General features: G+C 42.3%; 1 protein-coding gene across 3 annotated transcripts in view; it reads right to left on the bottom strand.

Moving 5' to 3' along the window:
* The window catches only part of tmem248 (transmembrane protein 248), a 43,297-nt gene that overhangs the window by 5,681 nt on the left and 12,294 nt on the right, over nt 1–25,322 (bottom strand). For all 3 annotated transcript variants that reach the window (XM_038814151.1, XM_038814152.1, XM_038814149.1), the window contains 4 exons: nt 14,603–14,779; nt 12,030–12,315; nt 6,750–6,900; nt 5,396–5,579 (listed from right to left, as the gene is read on the bottom strand). In XM_038814151.1, the coding sequence (XP_038670079.1) occupies nt 5,396–5,579; nt 6,750–6,900; nt 12,030–12,315; nt 14,603–14,779 (798 nt within the window). Of the gene's footprint in view, nt 1–5,395; nt 5,580–6,749; nt 6,901–12,029; nt 12,316–14,602; nt 14,780–25,322 lie in introns of those variants that run through there.

The following is a 25,322-nucleotide window of genomic DNA, read 5'->3' on the forward strand; positions in this document are numbered from 1 at the left end:
AGTGCTAAATCGCTGGCTTTGAAAGCAGACCAAGGCAGGCCAGCAGCACGGTTCAATTCCCGTACCAGCCTCCCCGAACAGGCGCTGGAATGTGGCGACTAGGGGCTTTTCACAGTAACTTCATTTGAAGCCTACTTGTGACAATAAGCGATTTTCATTTCATTCTGGTAAATCTCCTCTGCACCCTTTCCAGTGCTTCCACATCCTTCCTATAATGCGGCGACCAGAACTGCACGCAATACTCCAAATGCGGCCACACCAGAGTTTTGTACAGCTGCAACATGACCTCATGGCTCCGAAACTCAATCCCTCTACCAATAAAAGCTAACACATCGTATGCCTTCTTAACAACCCTATCAATCTGGGTGGCAACTTTCAGGGATCTATGTACATGGATACCAAGATCTCTCTGCTCATCCACACTACCAAGAATCTTACCACGAGCCCAGTACTCTGTCGTCCTGTTACTCCTTCCAAAAGGAATCACCTCACACTTTTCTTCTTTTTTTTTTCTTTTATTTGATTTTTTTGGGTTATAAATTTAGAGTACCCAATTAAGAGGCAATTTAGCATGGCCAATCCACCAAGCCTGCACATCCTTGGGCCCGTGGGGACGAAACCCACGTAAGGAGAATGCGCAAACTCCACACGGACAGCGACCCAGAGCCGGGATCGAACCTGGGACCTCGGCGCCGTGAGGCTGCAGGGCTAACCCACTGCGCCACCATGCTGCCCCTTTTATTCTATTATTGAGGGCCTCCAGTTTTGCTCTTCTCCACAAGTGGAAATATTCTGCGTCCATTCTATAATTTTAAAGAATGCCATTAGCCCAGCCCACTCTTTTTTTCCCCCAAGGGGAAAGATACTATGCTCAGCTTGTCAGTCCATCACTTATACGTATAGGAAAACAAAGGTAGTTTAAAAGAATTTATAAATGTATTTAGGGCAGCAGTGGCTTCACAGGTTCAATTCCCCACTGGATCACTGTCCGTGTGGAATCCGCACACTCTCCCCGTGAGCGGTTCGGTTTCTCCCACAGATGAAAGATGTGCAGGTTAGGCGGATTGGCCATGCTAAACTGCCCTTCGTGTCCAAAAAAGTTAGGAGGGGTTATTGCATAACGGGGATACGGTGGAAGTGAGGGCTTAAGAGGGTTGGTGCAGACTCGATGGGCCAAACTGGCCTCCTGCACTGTATGTTCATATGTACAGCAACATATTTATGTAAATTTTTCTACGCCCCCTTCCATGTGTACAGCAACACATTTATGTAAATTTTTCTACGCCCCCTTCCACCTCACACTTTTCTGCATTAAACTCCATTTGCCACCTCTCAGCCCAGGTCTGCAACTTATCTATGTCCATCTGTAACCTGAAACATCCTTCCGCAGTGCCCACAACTCCACCGACTTTAGTGTCATCTGCAAATTTACTCACCCATCCTTCTACGCCCTCCTTCAGGTCATTTATAAAAATGACAAACAGCAGTGGCCCCAAAACAGATCCTTGTGGGACACCACTAGTAACTGAACTCCAGGCTGAACATTTTCCATCAACCACCATCCTCTGTCTTCTTACAGCGAGCCAATTTCTGATCCAAACTGCTAAATCACCCTGAATCCCATGCCTCCGTATTTTCTGCAATAGCCTACCGTGGGGAACCTTATCAAACATTTTACTGAAATCCATATACACCACATCAACTGCTTTACCCTCGTCCACCTGTTTGGTCACCTTCTCACCGGAGAAGTCTCAGCAGCAGTGCTCTGGGAGGCACTGAAGGCAGTGATGAGAGGGGAGCTGATCTCAACCCGGGCCCATCGGGACAGGACAGACAGGACAGAAACAGACCGACTGGTTCAGGAAATTTTACGGATGGACAGGAGCTACGCGGAGTCCCCGAGGCCAGAGTTACTTAGGAAACGACAGAGGCTGCAGGCCGAGTTCGGGGTGCTGACTACAGGCAAGGCATGGAGAGAAGGCCAGCAGAATGCTCGCATAACAATTAAGGAAGAGAGAAGCAACTAGGGAGATAGGAAGGATAGCGGATGGGGAGGGAAATCTGGTGGGGGACCCGGCAGGGCTGAACAAGGTGTTTAGGGATTTTTATAGTAAGCTGTACACCGGAACACTCCAGGGGACCAGAGGGGATGAGATGATTCCTGGACGGACTGACCTTATCAAGAGTGGGTAGAGGGTTGGTAGACGGACTGGAGGCCCTGGTTGGGATCGAAGAGGTACTGGGGGGACCTGAAGGTCATGCAGTCAGGTAAAACCCCAGGGCCGGATGGGTATCCGATGGAGTTTTACAAAAAGTTTGCCGAGATAGTGGGGCTGGTGCTGGTCAGGGTTTTTAACGAGGCAAGAGACAGAGGGGTCCTACCCCCGACGATGTCGCAGGCCACTATTTCGCTTATTCAGAAACAGGATGAAGACCCGGAGGCCTGTGGGTCTCATAGGCCGATCTCTTTGATCAACACAGACGCTACGTTACTGGCCAAGATCTTGGCGACTAGAATGGAGGACTGTGTACCGGACGTAATTGCGGAGGACCAAACTGGGTTCGTAAAGAGTAGGCAACTGGCGTCCAATCTAAGAAGGCTGCTTAATGTGATCATGATGCCCCGGGAGAGCAGGGCGGCAGAGATAGTGATAGCTATGGATGCGGAAAAGGCTTTCGACCGGGTTGAGTGGGACTATCTGTGAGAGGTGCTGGGAAGGTTTTGCTTCGGGGAGGGGTTCATTGACTGGGTTAGGCTGTTACACCAGGCACCAGAGGCTAGTGTAAGGACAAACAGGACGACATCAGATTACTTCAGACTACACCGCGGGACAAGACAGGGTTGCCCTCTTTCTCCACTGTTGTTTGCGCTGGCCATAGACCCGCTGGCAATTGCTCCGATAGCTTCAAAGACTAGAAAGGTCCGGGGGGAGAGGACGACGACATAAAGCCTCGTTACGTGGATGACCAGTTGTTATACGTAGCGGACCCAATGGCGGGGATGGACGGCATCATGGAAATCCGGAGGGAATTTGGCCGGTTTTCAGGATATAAATTGAACATGGCTAAGAGCGAGTTGTTCCTAATTCAAGCAAGGGGGCAGGAGAGTAGGCTGAAGGGGTTGCCATTCAGGCTGATAGGAGAAAGCTTTAGATACTTGGGGATACAGGTGGCACAGGACTGGGGAAGGTTGCATAAGCTCAACCTGTCCCGATTGGTGGAACGAGTGAGGGAGGAGGTCCGGAGCTGGGATGCGCTCCCACAGTCGCTAGCGGGGAGGGTGCAGATTGTTAAGATGAAGATTCTCCCGAGATTCTTGTTCATATTTCAGTCTCCCCCCACTTTCATCCCGAGGTCCTTCTTTAAGAGGCTGAATAAAATTATCCTGGGATTTGTCTGGGCGGGAAGTCCCCTAGGGTGAGGAAGGTGATGCTCGAAAGGAGCAGAGGGGAGGGGGGCTGGCGTTGCCGAACTTTAGCAACTACTACTGGGCGGCCAACATAGCGATGTGGTGGCAGCTTTGCGGATCTAGGGCCAGTGGAGGAGGCATAAGGGGAAGTAAGAGCATCGGTGTGGACCCCAATCTGCGGCAATCACCGATTTGCCCCGGGGAACATGGACGGTGGGTATCGACTGTGGCGGAGGGCGGGGATTGTGAGGGTGGGTGATCTGTTCCTGGAAGGGAGCTTTCCGAGCATGAGCGCGTTGGAGGAGAAATTCGGGCTGGCGGGAGGGAATGACTTTAGATACTTATAGGTGCGACATTTTGTGCGCAGACTGGTGCCGTCCTTCCCCTGCCTCTCGCCAAAGGGGAGGCAGGACAGGGTAGTTTCTAGGGGAGAGGTAGGTAAGGGTAGAATCTCAGATATTTACAAAGAACTAATGGGAGCAGAGGTTACACAGACTGATGACCTGAAGCTTAAGTGGGAAAAGGAGCTCGGGGGGGGGGGGATGGTCGACGGTATTTTGGCAGAAGCTCTGGGCAGAGTAAACACGACCGCAACGTGTGCCAGGCTCAGTCTGATAGTCTGATCCAGTTTAAGGTCATGCACCAGGCCCACATGACGGTAGCCCGGATAAGTAAAGTTTTTGGGCTGGAGGACAAGTGTGTCAGATGCTCCAGTGGGCCGGCTAATCACGTGCACAAGTTTTGGTCGTGCCCTAGACTCAGGGGGTACTGGCAGGGATTCGGGGACATCATGTCCCAGGTTTTGAAAACTGGGGTGGCAATGAGTCCTGAGGTGACAATCTTTGGGGTGTCGGAGGACCAGGAGTCCAGGAGGAGAAGGCGGCCGACGTCTTGGCCTTTGCATCCTTGGTAGCCCAGCGACGAATACTGTTGGCATGGAGGGACTCAAGGCCCCCGAAGACCGAAGTATGGCTATCGGACATGGCGAGCTTTCTCGGTCTAGAAAAGTTAAGTTTGCCTTGATAGGTTCATTATCGGGGTTCGCCCGGAGGTGACGGAGTCGTGGTTTGCACTATGTGTTATTTGCTTTTCCTTTTGTATGGTACTATACAATGTCATTGTTTTATATGCCAAAAAATACCTCAATAAAATTGTTTATTAAAAAGAATCTGAATGATATAGATCATTTGGCATGTTATCCCTATGCCGGTTCTTGTTGGCTCTATCCAATTAATCTCATTCCCCTTTTTCCTCCATCACCCAATAATTCTTCACATTTCAGTAATTATTTAAACCCATTTTGAAAGTTACCATTGAATCTGTCTTCCCCACCCTATTAGGTAGGGTTATCTCTAACGTGGTGCATGTGAAACTGGACCCGTGCCCTCCAGGTGTCAGGCCAGCCAGGGTTGGAAACAGGTGCTGAGGCAGATGTTGTAGCCTTCGCCTCATTGATCGCCCGAAGGCAGATCCTAATGGGATGGAGAGCAACCTCTCCACCCTGTGCCCTGGCGTGGCAGGGGGATCTGTTGGAATTCTTGACTCTTGAGAAGGTTAAGTTTGAACTGAGGGGAAGGATGGAGGGGTTCTACAATTCATGGGCATTATTCATTATGCACTTTCAAGAACTGGATAACATCGAACATTAGTTGGGGGGAGGGGGCGGTGTGTGTTGATGGCGACTATGGGTGATTCCAGATTCCTTTTTGTCATTTGTTTATGTCAACATGCGAGCTAATGTTTGGGGTTTGGTGGGAGGATGGGATCGTTGTTATTGATATGGGGATTGACATATATTCATTACTGATTATTGTTACTTGATGGTGGACACAAATTTGAGAGAAAATGTGAAAAAGGAAGAGAATAAAAATATATTTTTAAAAATCTTTAGGCAATGTTAAACTGTTGACAGCTTGGCATGGAGCCATAAAGAGAAGTAAAATAATAATTTGTTTTTTTACATGTACAAGAGAATGCATTACTTACATCTGGCACAATGACCGTGAGTTTAGGATTGAGCGCATGATAGACTTTCCCAATTGCTCCTTTATAACACCAAAACGGGTTGTAGTCCTGTGAATATTTTGTATTTGCATCTCTAGCTGTGGTGAAAATTTTATACCAGATGGTTGCATTATTGTACGTTTCAGGGATGCAGTGTGGTGGCTGGCTGTAAAAAATAATTTAAATTTTACTTCAAACTTGAAAGCAGCTTTGAAAGACAGGGGCAGCACGGTAGCATTGTGGATAGCACAATCGCTTCACAGCTCCAGGGTCCCAGGTTCGATTCCGGCTTGGGTCACTGTCTGTGCGGAGTCTGCACATCCTCCCCGTGTGTGCGTGGGTTTCCTCCGGGTGCTCCGGTTTCCTCCCACAGTCACAAAGATGTTCAGGTTAGGCGGATTGGCCATGATAAATTGCCCTTAGTGTCCAAAATTGCCCTTAGTGTTGGGTGGGGTTACTAGGTTATGGGGATAGGGTGGAGGTGTTAACCTTGGGTAGGGTGCTCTTTCCAGGAGCCGGTGCAGACTCGATGGGCCGAATGGCCTCCTTCTGCACTGTAAATTCTATGTAAATAACCCTCAATGACTCACTGCTTTTAAGACTATTAGGACTGCTACTTAAAAAACAATAAAGAGAATAGTTTCAAACTTTCAGGAAACATGCGCTCTGCCTGAAGGCAGGCTCTTGGCACACTGTCTGCTGATGTTTCATCCAGCAAGGTTTTCTAGCTCCTTTTTTTTTGCGTCAGTAGTCAATTTTCACTGCCATCCATTCAGGAGGCAGGGCAAGAAATCAGGTCCCAAGCCTACGTCAGCAAGAATGGTCTTTCAGAAAAAAGGCCTATTCCAGATATCATGGCTTAGCAAACAATAGTGGCCTTAACTATCTCATAGAATACGTGGTGTAGGAGATGATCATTCAGCCCATTGAGTCTGCACCGACCCTCCGAAAGAGAATGTGCCAACTGCACACAGACCGTCACCCAAGGTTGGAATCGAACCCGGGTCCCTGGTGCTGTCAAATGTGCCACCATGAAGGGACATACAAATTATGGACAACACCATGAGCTGGGAGAGTGTTTGTCAAGCAGAAGTAAATCACAGGCACCAAATGCAGCCAAATTAATTTGTGCTATTCAGAGCCAGTACCAAATAAGGATAAACTTAACTGTAGCATCGACATCAGCTCAGTGCAAGTTTTCTCACAAATTCTGCGCAAAATTTTATTCAATAGCAAATAGCATTGGTTCCTGGTTCAAAAACTGCAAGTCAATTAGAAACTAAGGATTCCCTGCACATTCATTTGAAAATCCCACCAGTTCCAGAATAATACTCACACTGTGACAGGAAAAACATTAGCTGTGGCTGTGACGGTCATGCACGTTGAGTAAACCATCTGCTCACAGTGGCCATGGAGTACACACTCATCAGAATTCCAGGAAGTTGGTAGTGTAAATGTAATATTAATTTCTTCATGTGCTTCATGTCCTAGAAAACAATCACAGAACCTTCTTTTTAAAACACAATTATTAAAGGAGGGTGTAAATGAGAGATAAAGCCTCCACGTGGCAGGTATTTCCGGGGGTGAGATTGTATCGAGTTCAAAATTCAAGAACTCAATTAGAACTAAAAGCTATATTCCCCAGAGATATATTTAGTATTTAGAAAACCCGATCATTAAAAATGGACATGAAGGCCAAGTAAAAACAGTCCCGTGAAGTTCCATTAGTGACATATAAGTTGTGTATTCCAGAAGCCCAATATTAATAACGTATACCCAAGAAATATGTTTGTTTGACAATCATAAATTTGACTGAAAATTATTTAGTTACATATATTTCTTTATATTCCAATTCACAATTAAGAAGTCTCACATTCAAAGACTAAAGCCATGATTTTTATTGAAAATGACCATTTATTTATTGGGCTGAAACCACTGGCTGAATATTAAAAGACTGAAATTTTGGTGACTTAAAAAGCAGCTCAAGATAGTCGGACATTTGCCTTACTTTACTGTAGCTTAGAAATTCCAAAGCCATTAAAATGTCAGCCTGTCTAGAATAACCCAAAATAATCGCCTTGTAGGAATGGGAATGACCCCATTTCCTGACCACTCACAAGATATCCCAGGCTGTCACCTGGGTATTGAGCTAGGTATGGAACAACTCATTTGACACAGTCACTTTGGACAGCAGGCCCTGGCTGAGAAAGTAACTCGCCTGGCCATAATTTAATGTCTAAGCCATGGACCTGGAACTAACTTTCTATGACTGTGCTTGCACAACTGGTGAGTTGGACAGAGGAAATTGTGTGATGAGTGAATTAACCCTCTTTTGTGTTCAAAGAACTGCTTTTCTCCAAGACACAGAACAGGAGGAAAGATGCCGACGATGATGGCTCCAGGTGGGCTCTCTCTCTCTCTGTCTGTCTGCATCCACCCTGCAGGCCCCACCCATCATTTAACCAGCTCTATACCGCGAGCAGGGTCCAAAATCCCACCCAGCAACTCGACTCCAGGGCATCCAACAGAAACCGTCCAACATCCTTAAATCATCCCATTGTAGAATTCTAAAAGATCTCTGGGCCCTGTACAAAAACATAAAAAGTAGAAGGCCATTCGGCCCTACGAGCCTGCTCTGCCATTCATTATGATCATGACTGATCATCCAACTCAATAGCTTAATCCCGCTTTTCCCCATATCCTTTGATCCCCTTTGCCTCAAGTGCCATATCTAGCTGCTTCTTGAAAACATGCAATGTTTTGGCTTCAACTACTTCCTGTGATAACAAATTCCACAGGCTGACCACTCTCTGGGTTAAGAAATTTCTCCTTATCCCTGTCTTAAATGATCACCGCGGATCCTCAGACTGTGACCCCTGGTTCTGGACACACCTACGATTGGGAACATCGTTCCTGCGTCTAACCTGTCTAATTCGGTTACAACTTCATAGGATGCTATGAGATCCCCCTCTCATTCTTCTGAACTCCAGAAAATACAATCCTAACGCCAGTCGCACCATCTTAGGAATCAGTCTGGTAAACCTTCGCTGCACTTCCTCTAGAACTAGAAGAGACCACAACGGCACACAATATTCCAGGTGTGGCCTCACCAAGGCCCTGTATAATTGCAGCAAGACATCCCTGCTCCTGTACTCAAATCCTCTCACTATGGAGGCCAACATACCATTTGTCTTCTTTACCGCATGCTGTACCCGCATGCTTACCTTCAGCGACTGGTACGATGATACCCAGGTCTCTTTGCACATTCGCCTCTCCTAATTTATGGCCATTTAGATAATAGTGAGTTCTCCAAATTATACTGCATCTGCCATTCATTTGCCCTTTCACTCAACTTGTCTAAATCAACTGAAGGATCTCTGCGTCCTCCTCAAAGCTCATCTTGCCATCCGACTTGGTGTCATCCGCAAATCTGGAGATATTACATTTTGTTCCCTCATCAAAATCATTCATACATATTGTGAATAGCTGGGGTCCCAGCACCGATCCGTGGTACCCCACTAGTCACTGACTGCCAACTTGAAAAAGACCCGCAAATTCCTACTCTTTTGTTTCCTGTCTGCCAACCAGTTTTCTATCCATTTCAATACGCTAACCCTAATCCCACATGCTTTAATTTTACATACTAATCTCTTATGCGTGATTTGGCCAAAGGCTTTCTCAAAGCCCAAATATACCACATCTATTGGCTCCCCCTCATCAACTATATTAGTTACATCCCTGAAGAATTCCAGTAATTTGTCAAACACGATTTCCCCTTCATAAATCTATGCTGACTCTATCCAATCCTGCCACTATTTTCTAAGTGCTCTGCTATAAAATCTTTGATGATGGATTCTAGAATTTGCCCCACTACCAACATCAGGCTATAATTCCCCGTTTTCTCTCTACTCCCTTTTTAAATAGTTGAGTTACATTAGCTACCCTCCAATCTGCAGGAACTGTTCCAGAATCTAAAGAATCCTGTGAGATGACAACCAATGTATCCAATATTTCTAGAGCCACTTCCTTAATTATTCTGGGATGTAGATCACCAGGCTCTAGTGATTTATCAGCCTTCAGTCCTTCAATTCCCCACCCAACCCATCAATATGTTGAATCCACAGAGAACTGACATTTTTGGACTTTTGGAAAAAAAACGGGTTAATCTATCCTTCCCCTTACACAGTCGGTGAATTTATATTTAGGCGAGGTGTCTAGCACAATGAATATTATTCTCTTTTCTTTTTAAAAAGACTTATAAGCATTTTTTAAATGGAAGAATCTGTTGTGGTCAAACAAGGTGTAGGAAAACAGGGGAGCCTTCCTACTCCTCCTCCTCACCTGACTAACACCGTAGCAAGAATTAAATGTTGAAAATTATGAAATAATTTAAAACATCAAGCAAGATATATTAAAAGTGCAAATAGAGAAACGTACTGGCAGCAAATAGAATACAACAGTCAAAAGGCATTAAATATTTCCATCTATTAGTCATCACCCACTCTGTCAGCCTTTCAATATAAAAACTTCGTATGTGTACTGAGTTTCATCTCAAAGTCCTGAGAATGCAAACGTAACATACTTGACCCATATAAACGGTAAAGCTAATCTGAAGCAAATCACAAATGATTTGCATTTATATAGCATATTGTTAAAACACATTAAGCCACTAATATTACAAGGAGGCAGTGCCAGGGTCATGCAACATCATCTATTTCACAATCTTCATATGCAACTCAATTTAATGTGAATGCAATGCTATTTTTAAACAGCCAACGTTGTAGAGAAAGGTGAAATAGTAGATTTTTCTTTCTTGGGAGTGCATGGATGAAATATTTTGCTCAGCTACCACCTGCAGTTGGTTAGAGAAATCAAATTGTGCACAGCTTGCTTTGGAACTTTGGATTGCAGCCACATAACTTACAGGGACATGTTATGCACATGGATTTTGAGAAGGACCGTCAATAAAATGTACAACAAGTAGTTTCAGAGGGCATGGACAGAAGATTAAGCAGCTTATGGCAAAGGCATGTTGTTCAGTCTAAAGTAGGGTTGGACATTCTGCAGCACAGGGATCAGTGCTGATCGATCTTGGTTTTTGTATGCAGCTGTTTCCAACTTGGAATGGGAATGCAAATTCAAAATTTACTGATAACTAAAGAGAAGCCCCAGTTTGCCTTTCCATAATATCCAAACTTAGCTGGAGATGGCAGCCTGGAATTTCACTAAGTCAAGTTGACTCACGAGTCCTTTAAACATGGTGGGCGAGTCCCAATGCCAGAATACCTGACCCCATTCCCAGGCTGTCTAATTTTCAGGAGTGTCTTTAAAAGGTGTGGGCTGGTACTAGTCAGAATCCCACATTCAGCACTCCTGGCCTAGCCAGCTCCATTCATGGATAGACGTGCCTTACTCCTCTGCAATTTTCATGGAGTTGGACAGGGTTTTTGAAAAGTCGTGGTTCAGTGCCCGTAAAGAGGGGCTGTGAACCCTAGTGCAAACAAGAGGACCTTTTAAAAGTTCTGCAGGATTATTTAGATCTGAAATGTTAACTTTCTCCCCACAGATTCTACCAGACCCCTGAGTTAATCCTGCATTTTCTGTTTTCATTATAAAAGTTCATGGCCCCCATGAAAAGTTACACCTTTCACCCATTACCTCAGGCACCTCATGCCACACTCTGTCCTACCATCCATCCCCTCATGTCCCCTATGCCAAGCTGTCCTTCCACCCAGCCACAATGCTCCTCATCGCCCATATACAAACCACTGGCACTTCCATGTCGACTAACTTACTGTACACCTTGTAGAACCAATGAATGCCATAGTGTACAGTGGTGTGTCTTACAAGTCTTGAAAAAAGTTAATTCCATTGATAATCTTCTCCTTTGCTTGGAAAAAAATGTCTGGAACCAAGCTGATAAAAGGGTCAATCATCCAAACCCCTTTGAAGCTTCAAAAACCACAAACCTTTGAAATCACTTAACTTCCATCAACAAACATTGTGAACTTGACTGCAGAGGTCAGAGTGTCTGAGCTGTCAATCAAACTATGTTTCCTTTGGGGTGCAGGTATTCTCATTTTGTAACAGCCATCTAGACTCTTAGCCAAGCCTCATTATGCATGAGGGATCATAGGGAGTGGGGGAAAGCAGGCAAAAGGTGCCATGGATGAGGCATAGGTAGTGTCTGTGGTGGTGAGGGGGTACTTTATGTTTTTTTTCCCTCTGGAACAAAGTCTCATGGACTGAGCCAGGCCATTTAAACAGCCCACCTGTGGCTGCCTCCGCACTTCTTCCAAGTCAGCTGGCCCAACTCGAGCCCTCACCCACCCCCAGCAATAAAAATTCCACCTTTGCAGGTACTTTCTCCCAAAGCTAAGAGGCCGAGTCAGGATTTTTCTCATCTCTCCCTATCCGCCTCGAAAATCCAAACCAACATATTAACCATAATAAATACCTCCCCTCTTTCTCAAAATTGCCTCCTGCAAAAGAGAGAACACCAATTTAATCATTTCAAAAGGCATTTTTTGTATAAAATCTTGAATTAGAAAATATTGGATATTTTTTAAAGTGATATTTGATATTAAAATGATCCCACTGATTTCAGTACTGTTACCTGTTAGTCCAATCTGAAGTCCAAAGATAGTTGCACTAAGGTGCGTAATATTGCGCGAGTATCCACCAAAAGGTTTTAGAGGATCCAATGTGAGTGTGATAGAAACAGAAATGTTTATTGATCCAGGATCTTCCAGAACTGATGGGGATTGTGTGGAAGATCGCATTTGCCCACTTGTTACAGTGCTCTCTGGGGTGGTGGTTTCATTAATGAGGTGTTTTAAAGTTTCATTTTCAGATATGCACAAGTCCAAATCATTAAACCTCAGCAGGAAAGTGTTCCAGTCCTACCAGGAAACAGAAATAGTTTTCTTTATTACAAACACGTCATTTCATCTTTTAAAATATACTGTGATCGCAATCATAACCTTAGCATTAACTAAAATTATTTGGCCCTACATATTAGTGGCATAGGTGACTGTATTAGAATTACACTTTTAATGTAACTATATTTAGATCTGATGTAATTTAAATATAAATAAAACTCAATTATATTATCAATCAACTCTTCATTTCAGTTTAAATTGCCTGTCAGTCATTATTTGAGCATGATCAAACCAATTATAAATGAATAACTCATCATAACAGCAGGAAAAGGCAGTAATATAACTTTGTACCATACATGCCCAAGCTACAGGTTACTTCTTTAACAGAGATGGTAACGCAAGAGACAAAGTAACCATGGGGAAACACAGGAAGGCGACCCACTGTTTCAGAGTTCATTTCGTAAGCTGAGCTGTGTAGTCTAGAAGCATTCCTGTTTGAGCCCAAACTTAAGTTACAGTCACAAGTTAAATTTGCAATTCCATATTAGTATACACTATGGTCAAGTAAGGACTCAAAAGGTGAATCATGACACAATAAAAAAAGTCCTTTGTATAACACGTTTAATGTGTAAAATGTTCCAAGTCAAACAAAAATGGGCGCGGAGTAGAAGGATGAGATTTTAGATGGATGACTAAAAGTTTGGTCAGCGAGGTGGTTTTAAAACATTATTGGAAAGTTTGGGGATGGGAAACCAGAATGCGAGGCTTTAAACAACTGAAGATATGGAATGGAGGGTGCACAACTGACCAGAATTTGAGGAATGCTCAATTCTCAGAGGGCTGGAGAAGGGTATAGAACTGAGGTTGACCCCCATAAAGAAATTTAATCGATTCTGATAAAATAGAGATACGTTTACTCTTTAAGAAATGTATTTTTATTTTTAAATAGGCTGCAGCATCACTACCATATGAGGTGCACAGTTGGGATAGCAAAATCCTACTGGAGCTGTTCTCCTGGCTCTAGCAGTGAGTGCATCGATGTTGATTTCTAAGTTTTAAACCACAAATTCCTTTGTTGTGTGATAGTGGCTATATTTTGTACCATGCGAATATGGTGACCTGACCACACAAGTTTGGCAAGTATCAAAATCCTATCAGATAACACTTACAATAAAAGAATTTCTCACCAACACTAGCATCAGATGTAATCAAAACCATTTAGTTACAATGCCTTTTGGAGGAGACATTCAATTTGGATCTCATCTACCCGCTCTGCTAAATGTAAAAGATCCCATAGCACTCTTGGATGAAGCAGAGGGAGTTTGCATGGTTCCCAAGGCAACATTTATTCGTAAAATCAACATTATCAAAAGAGAAGTTTGTTTGTGGGGCCTTGCTGCGGGCAATTTTTAAATTTAAATTTAGAGAACCCAATTTTTTTTCTTCTCAATTAAGGGATTAATTGAGTGTGGTCAATCCACCTAACCTGCGCAGGATTGAAACCCACGCAGACACGGGGGAATGTACAAACTCCACACAGACAGTGACCCGGGGCCGGTGCTACAGGCAAATTGATAGCCACATTTCCCGACATCACAACTGGGGCTAAACTTCACAAATGATTAATTTGTGGCAAAGTACTCAGAAATGCAAGGTGCTATAGATACACAAGGTCTTTCTATTTAAAATGTTTTCCTCACATCCGCGACTATTTTGTTGTCAACTTGACAGAGTAGTCATCCAATTTAGTGCACATGCATGAAAGGCTTAACAAAAATCGCTGGATTGCACTATGCTACAACAAATAGCCAACTGCTTAATGCTATCAAGAACAAGACCCAGCATCAAATTTAGTTTGTGCTTTTATTGACACAAGCCTCCAACGGGTCAAATGATGGTTTAATATGGGTCAGAGAAGAGGGTGTAAAAGACTGGGAGGATTCTAGAACCCAGCATTTGCGACCAGCATAAAAGGTTGTTTATACTTTAAACTATTATGGATTATTATAATATAGGTATATTTAACAAATTAAACGTGTGAAAGCATAGTTTTGTTGATTTGCAGACACCAAAGTTTCTAAATTGAGTTGTTTTATCCTGCACAATGCCTCCCCACCACCACCAAAGCAGAATAGACACATCCTTTACACAGATTTCAGAACCAATTTGCCCGTACAATTGCATTGGAACCAGCCTTTAGAAATCACGATGTAAAGTCATCTCTAGTCTTGTATAAATCTAGAACTTTATCAGTACAAACATTTTTGAGAAACATTTCAATGCCATTAAGGGAGATGAAAAACAATACCTCAGTCATTTCTGGAGACTTGATTTCCTTTATTTTAAAGAAGTAACCCAACGTCAGGAAAGCTATGGCCATTGCACTGACACTAATCATAAACACCACAAGGGGAGGACGGTTGGTGACGTATACCTTCAAGTTCTCAAGTGGATGGATAGAAAACATAGTTCCTGTCAAGTAAACCTGCAAAACAAATGATTGGTTAAATTTGTCACAAGAACGAATATCATTATCTGTTGATTTGTGGGGGCTGGTTAGCTCCGTTGGCTAGATGATTAGAGTGTGGTGCAGAATGATGTCAATGGCACAGATTCAATCCCTGTACTGGCTGTGGTAGTTCATGGAGCATGCAACCTCACATTGCCCAACACTTGTGGAATGGCGCCCCTCAAGCCAAATAACTAGCTGTCTCCATCTAATGGAGAGAAATGCCTATGGTCCTTTGTGGACTTTGGCCACTTACAATGGTATGGGGAATAATAATAATAATCTTTATTATTGTCACAACTAGGCTTACATTAACAATGACGTTACTGTGAACATCTCCTAGTCGCCACACTCAGGCGCCCGAGGGAGAATTCAGAATGTCCAATTCACCTAACAAGCATGTCTTTCTGGACTGTGGGAGGAAACCGGAGCACTAGGAGGAAACCCACGCAGAAACGGGGAGAACGTGCAGACTCCACACAGAAAGTGACCCAAGCAGGAACACGAATCTGGGACCCTGGAGCTGTGAAGCAACAGTGCTAACCATTGTGCTACCGTGGGAAGATTTCCTCAAATTCATAGTTTTGTTCATCTGCATTAAATACACTGTGCCAATCAGAACTTTTTTGTTGCACTAGTACAATATAAAAAAACAGATGACAGCGAGATCAAGACGAAAGAAAGATCACACTAAATGATGCACAAAAATCCAGAATATGAACATTAATCGTGCTTGTAACTTACAAAGATCAGCAAATCAAAATTCTTACCAGAAGTCACACTGATTTCATATAGAATCAGTCATATAGCTAAAACAGTCAAAAATCACAAACATTTGAGAACATTGGCAGAAAAAACGCTCAATGTTTACTTTAACTTGCCAAATCAGCCCTCCTCCCATTTCCAGCCTGATAAAATCTCTACTCAGCAGGGTCCAACTTAAACATCAGACGGGGCCACATTCAGAATAATGTGAAGTAACAAAGAGTAACTTGCAAATAAGTCTGTATTACAGCCAATTGTTGTCAGTTCTATTGAAACGTTAGGGTGGCATAGTGGGGCAGTGGTCAGCACTGCGCCTCACAGCGCTGAGGACCCGGATTCAATCCCGGCCCCAGGTCACTATCCATGTGGAGTTTGCACATTCTCCCTGTTTCTGCATGGGTCTCACCCCCACAACACATGTGCAGGGCAGGTGGATTGGCCACGCTAAATTGTCCCTTAATTAGAAAAATATGAAAATAAAAGTTCTAATAAAAAATTGATACTTAGTACTTATAACTTGTTTTTTTCCCTTTTCAGATGCTACTTGAACTATCAATTATTTATAGCACCTTTGCAGTTTTTTTACTGACTATTTGAAATGAAAATTAAAATCAGGCGGTGGAGGTCGGAACGATGTTTACTCGTGCACAGAGCTTGAGCAGGATTAACTACAAGACTGAACTTAAAAATGTTTGCACACAGGATTGTTTCTTCAATTCACTATGGCCTTGGGGCAATACATGGGCTCCATTTAGTTTATTTTGCCAGCCGGAAGAAAATCAAGAACTCAAATGGGGATTTCCAGATACAAAGTCAAGGCATATGTACCAACGGTAATATCTGGATATTAGGATATATCAGTAAAAATGTTTTGCATATAGAACACATTTCCTTAACATATTCACCTTGCTTCCTTTTTCATCTATATTTTGCTCATGATCATTTCACAGCAGTTAGTTCATCCATTTCTCACACTATAACACCACCTATTGCATTGTCAGTTATAGCCTTTTTAAATAACCATCTCCAATTTATTAGCATATTTTAACCCAGTAGACAAATCTTCCCAGGTGTGTCTCGCACCTCCAGTCAAACCTGCTTTGCAGGCCAAATAAAAGCACCCAATTAATCAGCTACATTCATTGTAATGATTTATTTTAAATACATTTTAGTATTGCTATATTTTTTATAAGCATTGCTCATAGACTTTGCTAACTTGTGCTGATGAGCACAAGTTTGCTCCATTTCCTTACCCAGAAACTAAACCAATCTTTCTGCTGCCATAAGCTGCTCCCTTTGCCAACTGGAATCACACTTCTGCTTCCCTTCGCACTAGCCGAGAACTTGGCTTTCCCAACTCCGAACTTCCAACCCCAACTTCCAACTACATCCGCTCCTGCCACCCGGGCTGAACTCCACCCCCCGCCCTGTTTATGCTCCTCAATCTGATCACTACTCCCAACTGACGCCCTCAGTCCCTGTCCAGAAACTTGGCTCTACTCCCAACCAGGCTTTGGCCTTTGCCCATGAATAGTTTGAAGATGTGCAGGGAGACCTGGGTGTGCTAGTGCATGAGTCGCAAAAAGTTGGTTTACAGATGCAACAGGTGATTAAGAAGGCAAATGGAATTTTGTCCTTCATTGCTAGAGGGATGGAGTTTAAGACTAGGGAGGTTATGCTGCAATTGTATAAGGTGTTAGTGAGGCCACACCTGGAGTATTGTGTTCAGTTTTGGTCTCCTTACCTGAGAAAGGACGTACTGGCGCTGGAGGGTGTGCAGAGATTCACTAGGTTAATCCCAGAGCTGAAGGGGTTGGATTATGAGGAGAAGTTGAGTAGACTGGGTCTGTACTCGTTGGAATTTAGAAGGATATGGGGGGGGATCTTATAGAAACATATAAAATTTTGAAGGGAATAGATAGGATAGATGCGGGCAGGTTTTTTCCACTGGTGGGTGAAAGCAGAACTAGGGGGCATAGCCTCAAAATAAGGGCAAGTAGATTTAGGACTGAGTTTAGGAGGAACTTCTTCACCCAAAGGGTTGTGAATCTATGGAATTCCTTGCCCAGTGAAGCAGTTGAGGCTCCTTCATTAAATGTTTTTAAGATAGAGATAGATAGTGTTTTGAAGAATAAAGGGGATTAAGGGTTTTGGTGTTCGGGCCGGAAAGTGGAGCTGAGTCCACAAAAGATCAGCCATGATCTCATTGAATGGCGGAGCAGGCTCGTGGGGCCAGATGGCCTACTCCTGCTCCTAATTCTTATGTTCTTATGATGTGTAGGCAGATAGGAAGCCAATGAAAGTTGGAGAATGCAGGAATAAGAGGGAAACAAACATAGCAGTTCATTGATCACAGGCAGCACAGTTTTGGACAACCTACAATTTGCAAGTAGAACTCAGCAGGAACAAGAGAGGTAATAAAAACATAGATAAAGGGCGGCAGTGTGATGCAGTGGTTAGCACTGCTGCCTCACTGCACTGAGGACCCGGGTTCGATCCCGGCCCCGGGTCACTGTCCGTGTGAAGTATGCATATTCTCCCCGTATCTGTGTGGGTCTCACCCCAACAACCCAAAGATGTGCAGCGTAGGTGGAATGGCCATGCTAAATTGCCCCTTAATAATGAAAACATAGATAAATATTTCAGCAACAGCAATGATCAGGTGAAGGTAGATGCTAGTGACGTAGCAAAGGTAATAATTGGTGGTATTAAGTGGTGGTAAAGATGTTGGGCCTGAGCAGGTCACAGTTTTCACACCATCAGGTTTAGTGTCTGGGAGCCGTCGAAAGAATGGAAGGAGGCAGGTGCCTCTGAAACCCAGTTATGAAAGCACATCCTCAAACAGCCAACACACAATGTCCGTCACAATTATGTTGCAGAAACAAACTGGGTCCCTGGCGCTGTGAGGTGGCAGTGCTAACGAGAGTCTATTTATAATCTATATTAATGATTTGGATGTCGGGAGATAAAGGCACTATTGCCAAATTTGCAAATGACACTAAAATAGGTGGGATATTAAGTTGCAATGAGGAAATAAGAAATTTACAAATTTGGATATAGATTGGTTACTGAGCGGGCCAAAATTTTGCAGATGCAGTTTAACGTGGATAAGTGCGAGGTTATCCATTTTGGTTGGAAAAATGAAGACACAATGTATTATCTAATCGGAAATGAACTTCAGAATGCTTCGCACATAGGGGTCTGGGTGTCCTCGTGCAAGAAATCTAGAATACAGTTACAGCAGATAATAAGGATGGCAAATGAAACTTATTGCTAAAGGAATAGAGTATAAAAGTAGGGAGGTGTTGCTGCAACTGTATAAGGAATTGGTGAGACCACACCTGGAGTACTGTGTACAGTTTTGGTCCCGTTACTTGAGGGATGCAGTGGGATTGGAGGCAGTTCAAAGGAGATTCATTAGATTGATTCCAGAGATGAGGGGTTTGACTTTTGAAGAGAGATTGAGCAGTTTAGGCCTACACTCTTGCATTTAGAAGAATGAGGGTATATATGATAAATGGTATTGACAAAGTAGACATAGAGCAGATGTTTCCTCTTGTGGGGCAATCTAGAATGAGGGGTCACAAGTTTTAAGATAAGGGGTAGCTGATTTAAAACAGAGATGAGGAGAAATTACTTCTCTCAAAGGATCATGAATCTGTGGAATTCACTATCCCAGAGTGCAGTGGATGCTGGGACTTTTGAGTAAATTTGAGGACAAGGTAGACAAATTTTTAATGAATAATGGGTTGAAGGGTTATGGAGAACAGGCAGGAAAGTGGAGTTGAGGATATTAGCCATGATCGTATTGAATGGTGGAGCAGGCTCGAGAGTCTGAATTCCCATCCTGCTCCTCATTCCTCTGTTATGTGCCACCGTGCCGCCAATATAGGTGTTATGTTGCTAATTACCACAAAGCAATTTCATCATAGGAACAAGCTATTTGGCCCGGCCAGCTGTTCCTGCTCCCCAAAAGCTTTTTCCAACACCTCCTCATCTAATCCCATCGACATCTTCTTCTTAATAAAAGCTAAATATTACAGATGCAGGAGATTAGATTTTTTTTAAATGCTGGAAAATTCAGGAGGCCTGGCAGGATCTATGGAGGGACAAACAGAGTTAATATTGGAGTCCAATGTGACTCTGCTTCAGAACCCAAAGAAGTAGTTCTGAAGTAGAATAATGTTGGAATGAAAACGTTTTTAGTCTTGCCACATATAAAAGCAGGTTACAAATGGATTCAGAGCAGCGTATTTCATTAATTATATAATCACCATAATAGGACTTTGGCCTGTACACTGTTTTCTGGAAATGAGTAGGCAGGAACAGTGCTGTGACCTCCAGCAATCTCACACCCTTATTATGATGTTTAACTTCAACTTGACACTCCATCATCAGATCTTAAAATTAAAATTGTGATCATTTCAAATCTGGAACATAATTTCTACAACTGAATATTTAATTACTGAACTGCAAGGTTCGATACACGAGTGCAAATAGATGCAATAAAAGTCAGAGTTCTAATAATGCCCTCAGTATTCATTAACTACAAATATAAACAAGAAAGTCTGCATCACATGCATTCATGACTGGCTCACTCATGTAGAAGACCACAGTGAAAGAAAATGTTTACTAAAATCAATTAAGCAACCAACTTATACTCCAGCACAGTAAATCTAATACAAGGATTTCTTTTTTATTTAAAAACTCATCTGACCAGCTTCCAAAATGCAGTAGGAGAGTGTAACATTGTGGCAACATTCCCACAAACGTCAGAACATCATACTAAATTCAGTTTTCTTTGTTGATTCAGCAAGACTTTTTTAATTCATCCATGGGATGTGAGCATTATCAACAGGAACAGCATTCATTGCCCTTCCCTAGATGGACTTGAGATGGTGGTAGTGAGTCACGTTCCTGAACTGGTGTAGGCCATGTGGCAAGGGTACTCCCAAAGAGCTGTACGGTAGGATTCTGAACCAGCCAATAGTGAAGGAATGCAATATATTTCCAATTCAACATGGAATGTGACATGGAGGGGAACTTGTCAGTTTTTGCATGCAACTGCTCCTGTATCATTTTAGGCATTAAATGTTGTGAACGTGTAGGGTCCAAGACAAAGCCGTGTCATGTTGCTGCAGTGCATCTTGCAGATGACACACACACACTGCTGCCACAGTGTGCCTATGGTGGAAGAAGGGAATGATTGAGGTCACAAATAGGAAGTGAGCTGTATTTTCCTGGATGGTGTCAAGCTTCGAATGTTGTTTTGAGTTGTACTTTTCATCCAAGTGGAGAATATTCCATCATACTCCTGACTTATGCCTTACAGATAGTGAAACAGCTTTAAGGAGCCAGGTGTGGAGACACTCATTTCAAAACACCCAGTCTCTGACCGTTCTTGTAACTGTCCCAGTTAGGTTTCTGGTCAACAGAATGTTGATGGAAGGAGATTCGGTCATGGCAATTTTGCTAAACATGAAGAGGAGTTGGTCATTGCCTATCACTTGTGTGGCATAAATGTTGCTTGGCATTTATTAGCCCAAGCCTGAACGCTGTCCAGATCTTGCTACACATGGATTACGGTAGAATGATGGGGTGTAGATTAATTTGTTCTTAATCTAGGACAAAGGTTCGGCACAACATCGTGGGCCGAAGGGCCTGTTCTGTGCTGTATTTTTCTATGTTCTATGTTCAAAGCAGGCATAGATTAATCTATTGCAAGGTAAGGAAAAGTGCCCATTATATTTTTATATATTAAAACCAGAGAATTTTACCATTTGGAGAGTGTGTCTGTACTGCCTGCTTGCTCAAACAATCCGAAATTAAATTTAAGTGCACTGCTCTCTTCCCATAACCATGTTCTTCCACATCAAATATTTACCTAATTTATTTGCAAAAGATGAAGTGGTTTTTTGCCCTATGCCATAGCAAAATTGCAGTAATATTTCACAAGACGTTTTTTTCTCCCAACTTCGTTCTCCATTTTTTCTGACAGTGAACTGCAACAGTTCAAGGAGGCAGCTCTCCATCACCTACAAGGGGAATCAGGCATGGGCAATAAATGCTGGTCTGGCCAGTGACACTCACATCCCATGAACGAATATTGAAATAATTAATTGATGACCACTCAATCGCTATTACCTTAACCAGAGAAAGGAGTCTTATTCACCATATTAAAATCCTGAATTATTTAGTTTCTATTAAGTTGCCTTTTAGCCGCCTCTGATCCAAAGAGAATAGTCCCAGTATCTCAAATCTCTTCTTATAACTATATTTTCTATCCCTGGCATCAACTTGGTGAATCACAGGTGTAGTGGTAATGTCACTGGACTGGAAGTCCAGAGGCCCCATGCTATGCTCTATGGACACAGGTTCAAATCCCACCAGGGTAGCAGGTGGAATTAAAATTCAGTTAATAAATCTGGAATCAAAATTGGTCTCAGCAGCGGTGGGTGATCCAGGAAACTATCACTGATTGTTGTAAAAACAGCTCATCTGGCTCAATAATGTCCTTTAAGGAAGGAAACTCAACATCCTTGCCTTGTCTGGCCTGTAGGTGACACCAGACCCACAGCAATGGGGTTGGCTTTTAACTGCCTATGTTAATTCTACTGGCCGCTTTCAATTGTTTAATCTACCTGTACTTGCACTTTTAAAATGAGATATTTTAACCCCTGTTTCTCTGTTTATCCATGCCCTGCAGCATCCTTCTTTAATTTTAAATTTTTATTCCTTGCTTTTACCTCCACAGATACATTACATCAAACATCTATATTAAATTGCACTTTCCACCCATTCCTCAACAAGTTTTCTTTACAACCGCACTTAACATTTGTTAAACTTCCTACTTTCCGATCACCTGCAAATTACGAGATGACTTCCCTTGTGCCAAGTCCCAACCATCAATGTCTATGAATTGCAAACTGGGCACAACAATAATTCCTGCAGTTCACTGCGACCAACCCTGCTCCAGTCTGAGAAACATTAATTTAGCCCACATTAGTTTGCTGTCTGTTAAACAATCTTCTACACATGCTACTGCAACCCTTTTTATACAACAAGCCTAGATTTTTTTTTAAAGAGCTTCTTGAGACTCCATTTCAAACAATTGAAACTCCAAATACACTATAACGATACCACCCTTTATCTAATCAATTATTTATTCAAGGAGTCCATTAACTTTGTTGAACATGACATCCTTTGAATAAATCGGTGTTGGTTGTCCCTAAAAATGCATGGGTTCGTTAAGTACCCTTCAACTTCAGCTAAAATGACAGAATTTTACCATTCACCCACAACTATCATCAGATTAAATACCACAAAATACTGCGGATGCTGGAAATCTAAAATCAGAAAATGCTGGAAATATCACAGGTCAGGCAGTATTTGTGAAGAGAATCAAAGTTAATGCTTCATGGGGACGAACTTTAGTGAGAACTGTTGAGTATTGCAGAGTTTTGTTTTAATTTTTGATTAACTGTTCTCCAGTTTGTCTCTCTGCAGCACCAAAACTACTCTGACATCAAGTCCACCATCCCTATGTGCTTTCATATGCTCGATATCAGCTAATGTAGTAATAAGCACTGAAAATAAACTTGTACCACTGTGCACCTTATGGGATGTCATCAAAGCTTTATGATTGCAAAAACAGCAGTAACTTAAGCTAAAAATTAGGTGATTAACAGATTAATTGAATCAAAGGCAAAGCAAATAATGGAGCATATCTATTTCTCATTAATATGAGAGTTAGTGGAGTGCCTCATAGTAACACAGATTTATTTATTTGCCCGTGAAATCTTTCACCGTTCTCCAGAAGATTTCAAAAGAATTGGTAAATTGAGAGCATGCTACTGAAATATCCATTGGTACAGTATTTTGTAAAACACTCGACCAGGAACAAAGGAAATAAATAAAAGCATATTTTAAACCTAAGAAAGCTTCCAGACAGATACATATATGCCAAGTCAAAATCCATTTGTCATCAGACGGTGAATTCCTACAGCAAAAGAACTCTGCAGAGAACAAAGCCAGTTGTTGTCAATTAGTTCAATTGAGAGATACATCTAATGAAGTTCTGCAATCATGACATGGGCAGAATAGGCCTGTCTACTCAATGGAATATCGAAACAAAGGCTTTCATCTGTAATAGCGGATATGTTTTGAGCCGAATATCGACTGCACCAGTAACTAAATACATAAGCGACTGCCAGGTTGCTATATATAGACATTGAAGCCAAAGACTGATTGGAATTCTAACAAATTGTACAATTACCTAATATACAGGAGAAATAAAAATATCCTTTTCATATGTCCATTTTTACAATTTAACACAAGACAGTATCAACAACAAAATTGGTTTGCAATCTTAACTAGTTTGCTATTTGGATTTAAAATACCTTTTCAGCAATAGTTTTAATTTATCTATTTTTTTTTATTTTAAAATTTTCAATTAAGGGGCTAGTCCAATCCACCTAACCTGCATATCTTTGGGTTGTGGGGGTGAGACCGATGCAGACATGGGGAGAATGTGCAAACTCCACAAGGTCAGTGATCTGTGGCTGGGATCAAACCCGGCGCTGTGAGGCAGCAGTGCTAACCACTGTGCCACCCAATAGATTTTATAATGCATCTTACTAACATGGTGACATAGTCTGTTAACTACCAAAAGTAAGCAGGAAGCAGGATATTAAAAAGGATAAATGTTTCAGGGTCCTATGACAGATCTCTTTGTGCTTGTAGCTTCTGATATTAAAAAGGGATCCTCGAGTATTAAACATTTTCAGCACTTGTCTTTAATGAGAGTCACACCTTAAAGCACAATTACTTCTCAGTAGACCCTAAAAACTTGCAGAAATGGTGTCCTTCCTGGGAGCAAATACTGTACTGCATTGCACCTGTCAAAATTAAACCCGTTCTGAAATCTGGCATTTCTGGTTCCCAAACGAACAGTCATATAGTAGTACAGGTTGAATATTGTTGAAATGAGAAAGATGCTGCTGAAGCTAAATATCAAACAATCACAATTTATACAGGAGAAATTCATATATAGGGACCCGTCCTCTGCAAATAAAAGGAATATGCACTTTTTGTTTTAAAAATACCCAGGAGCTTGGGAAGCTTGTAGCCAGCTCCCTATTACTTTCTCAATGGCAATGCCTCAGCCAGAGGAGACTTGCCAAACAATCAGCATCTTTTACTCCTGCAGTATAAAATGCTGTGACCATTTGAAATTCTTTTGTTTGTCCTGATGCATGCAAGACCAAAAGCTTCGGCAACATATCACTCTTTTCAGCAATATGTAATATGTCTAGTTTTGAGTCAAAATAAGCAACATATTATAAATTGATTAAAGGGTCTCGGGAATTGCAACAATGAGAATTATTTAATGTGCCTATAGAAAAAATGGTTTTTTTTTTTAAAACTTTCCCAAACGTCTGTTGATATTTTTCCTGGGGAGAGTTTCAGTAAATTCAATTGGGTTCAGGCAGAAAACATAGACCAAAGTTATTACTTTACAGAACTCTTCAGAGAATATCTTGCAATCTCAGAATATTTTGTAATCATTCTACCCACTGTTCTCTACAAATCAGTACCATTGGTTTACACCAACTGGATAAGCCAAATTCCTTTTTCTTTAAAAAAAAAGGATTTCAAAGACTTTTAATCTACATTTTGGGGAATTGTCTTCCACCCATTTAAAATCAATGTTACTTGAGATGGTAATGTACCAAAGAAAAATAAGATAAAGAAG

This window comes from Scyliorhinus canicula, chromosome 12, assembly GCF_902713615.1.
Source record: "Scyliorhinus canicula chromosome 12, sScyCan1.1, whole genome shotgun sequence".
Taxonomy (NCBI): Eukaryota; Metazoa; Chordata; class Chondrichthyes; order Carcharhiniformes; family Scyliorhinidae; genus Scyliorhinus; species Scyliorhinus canicula.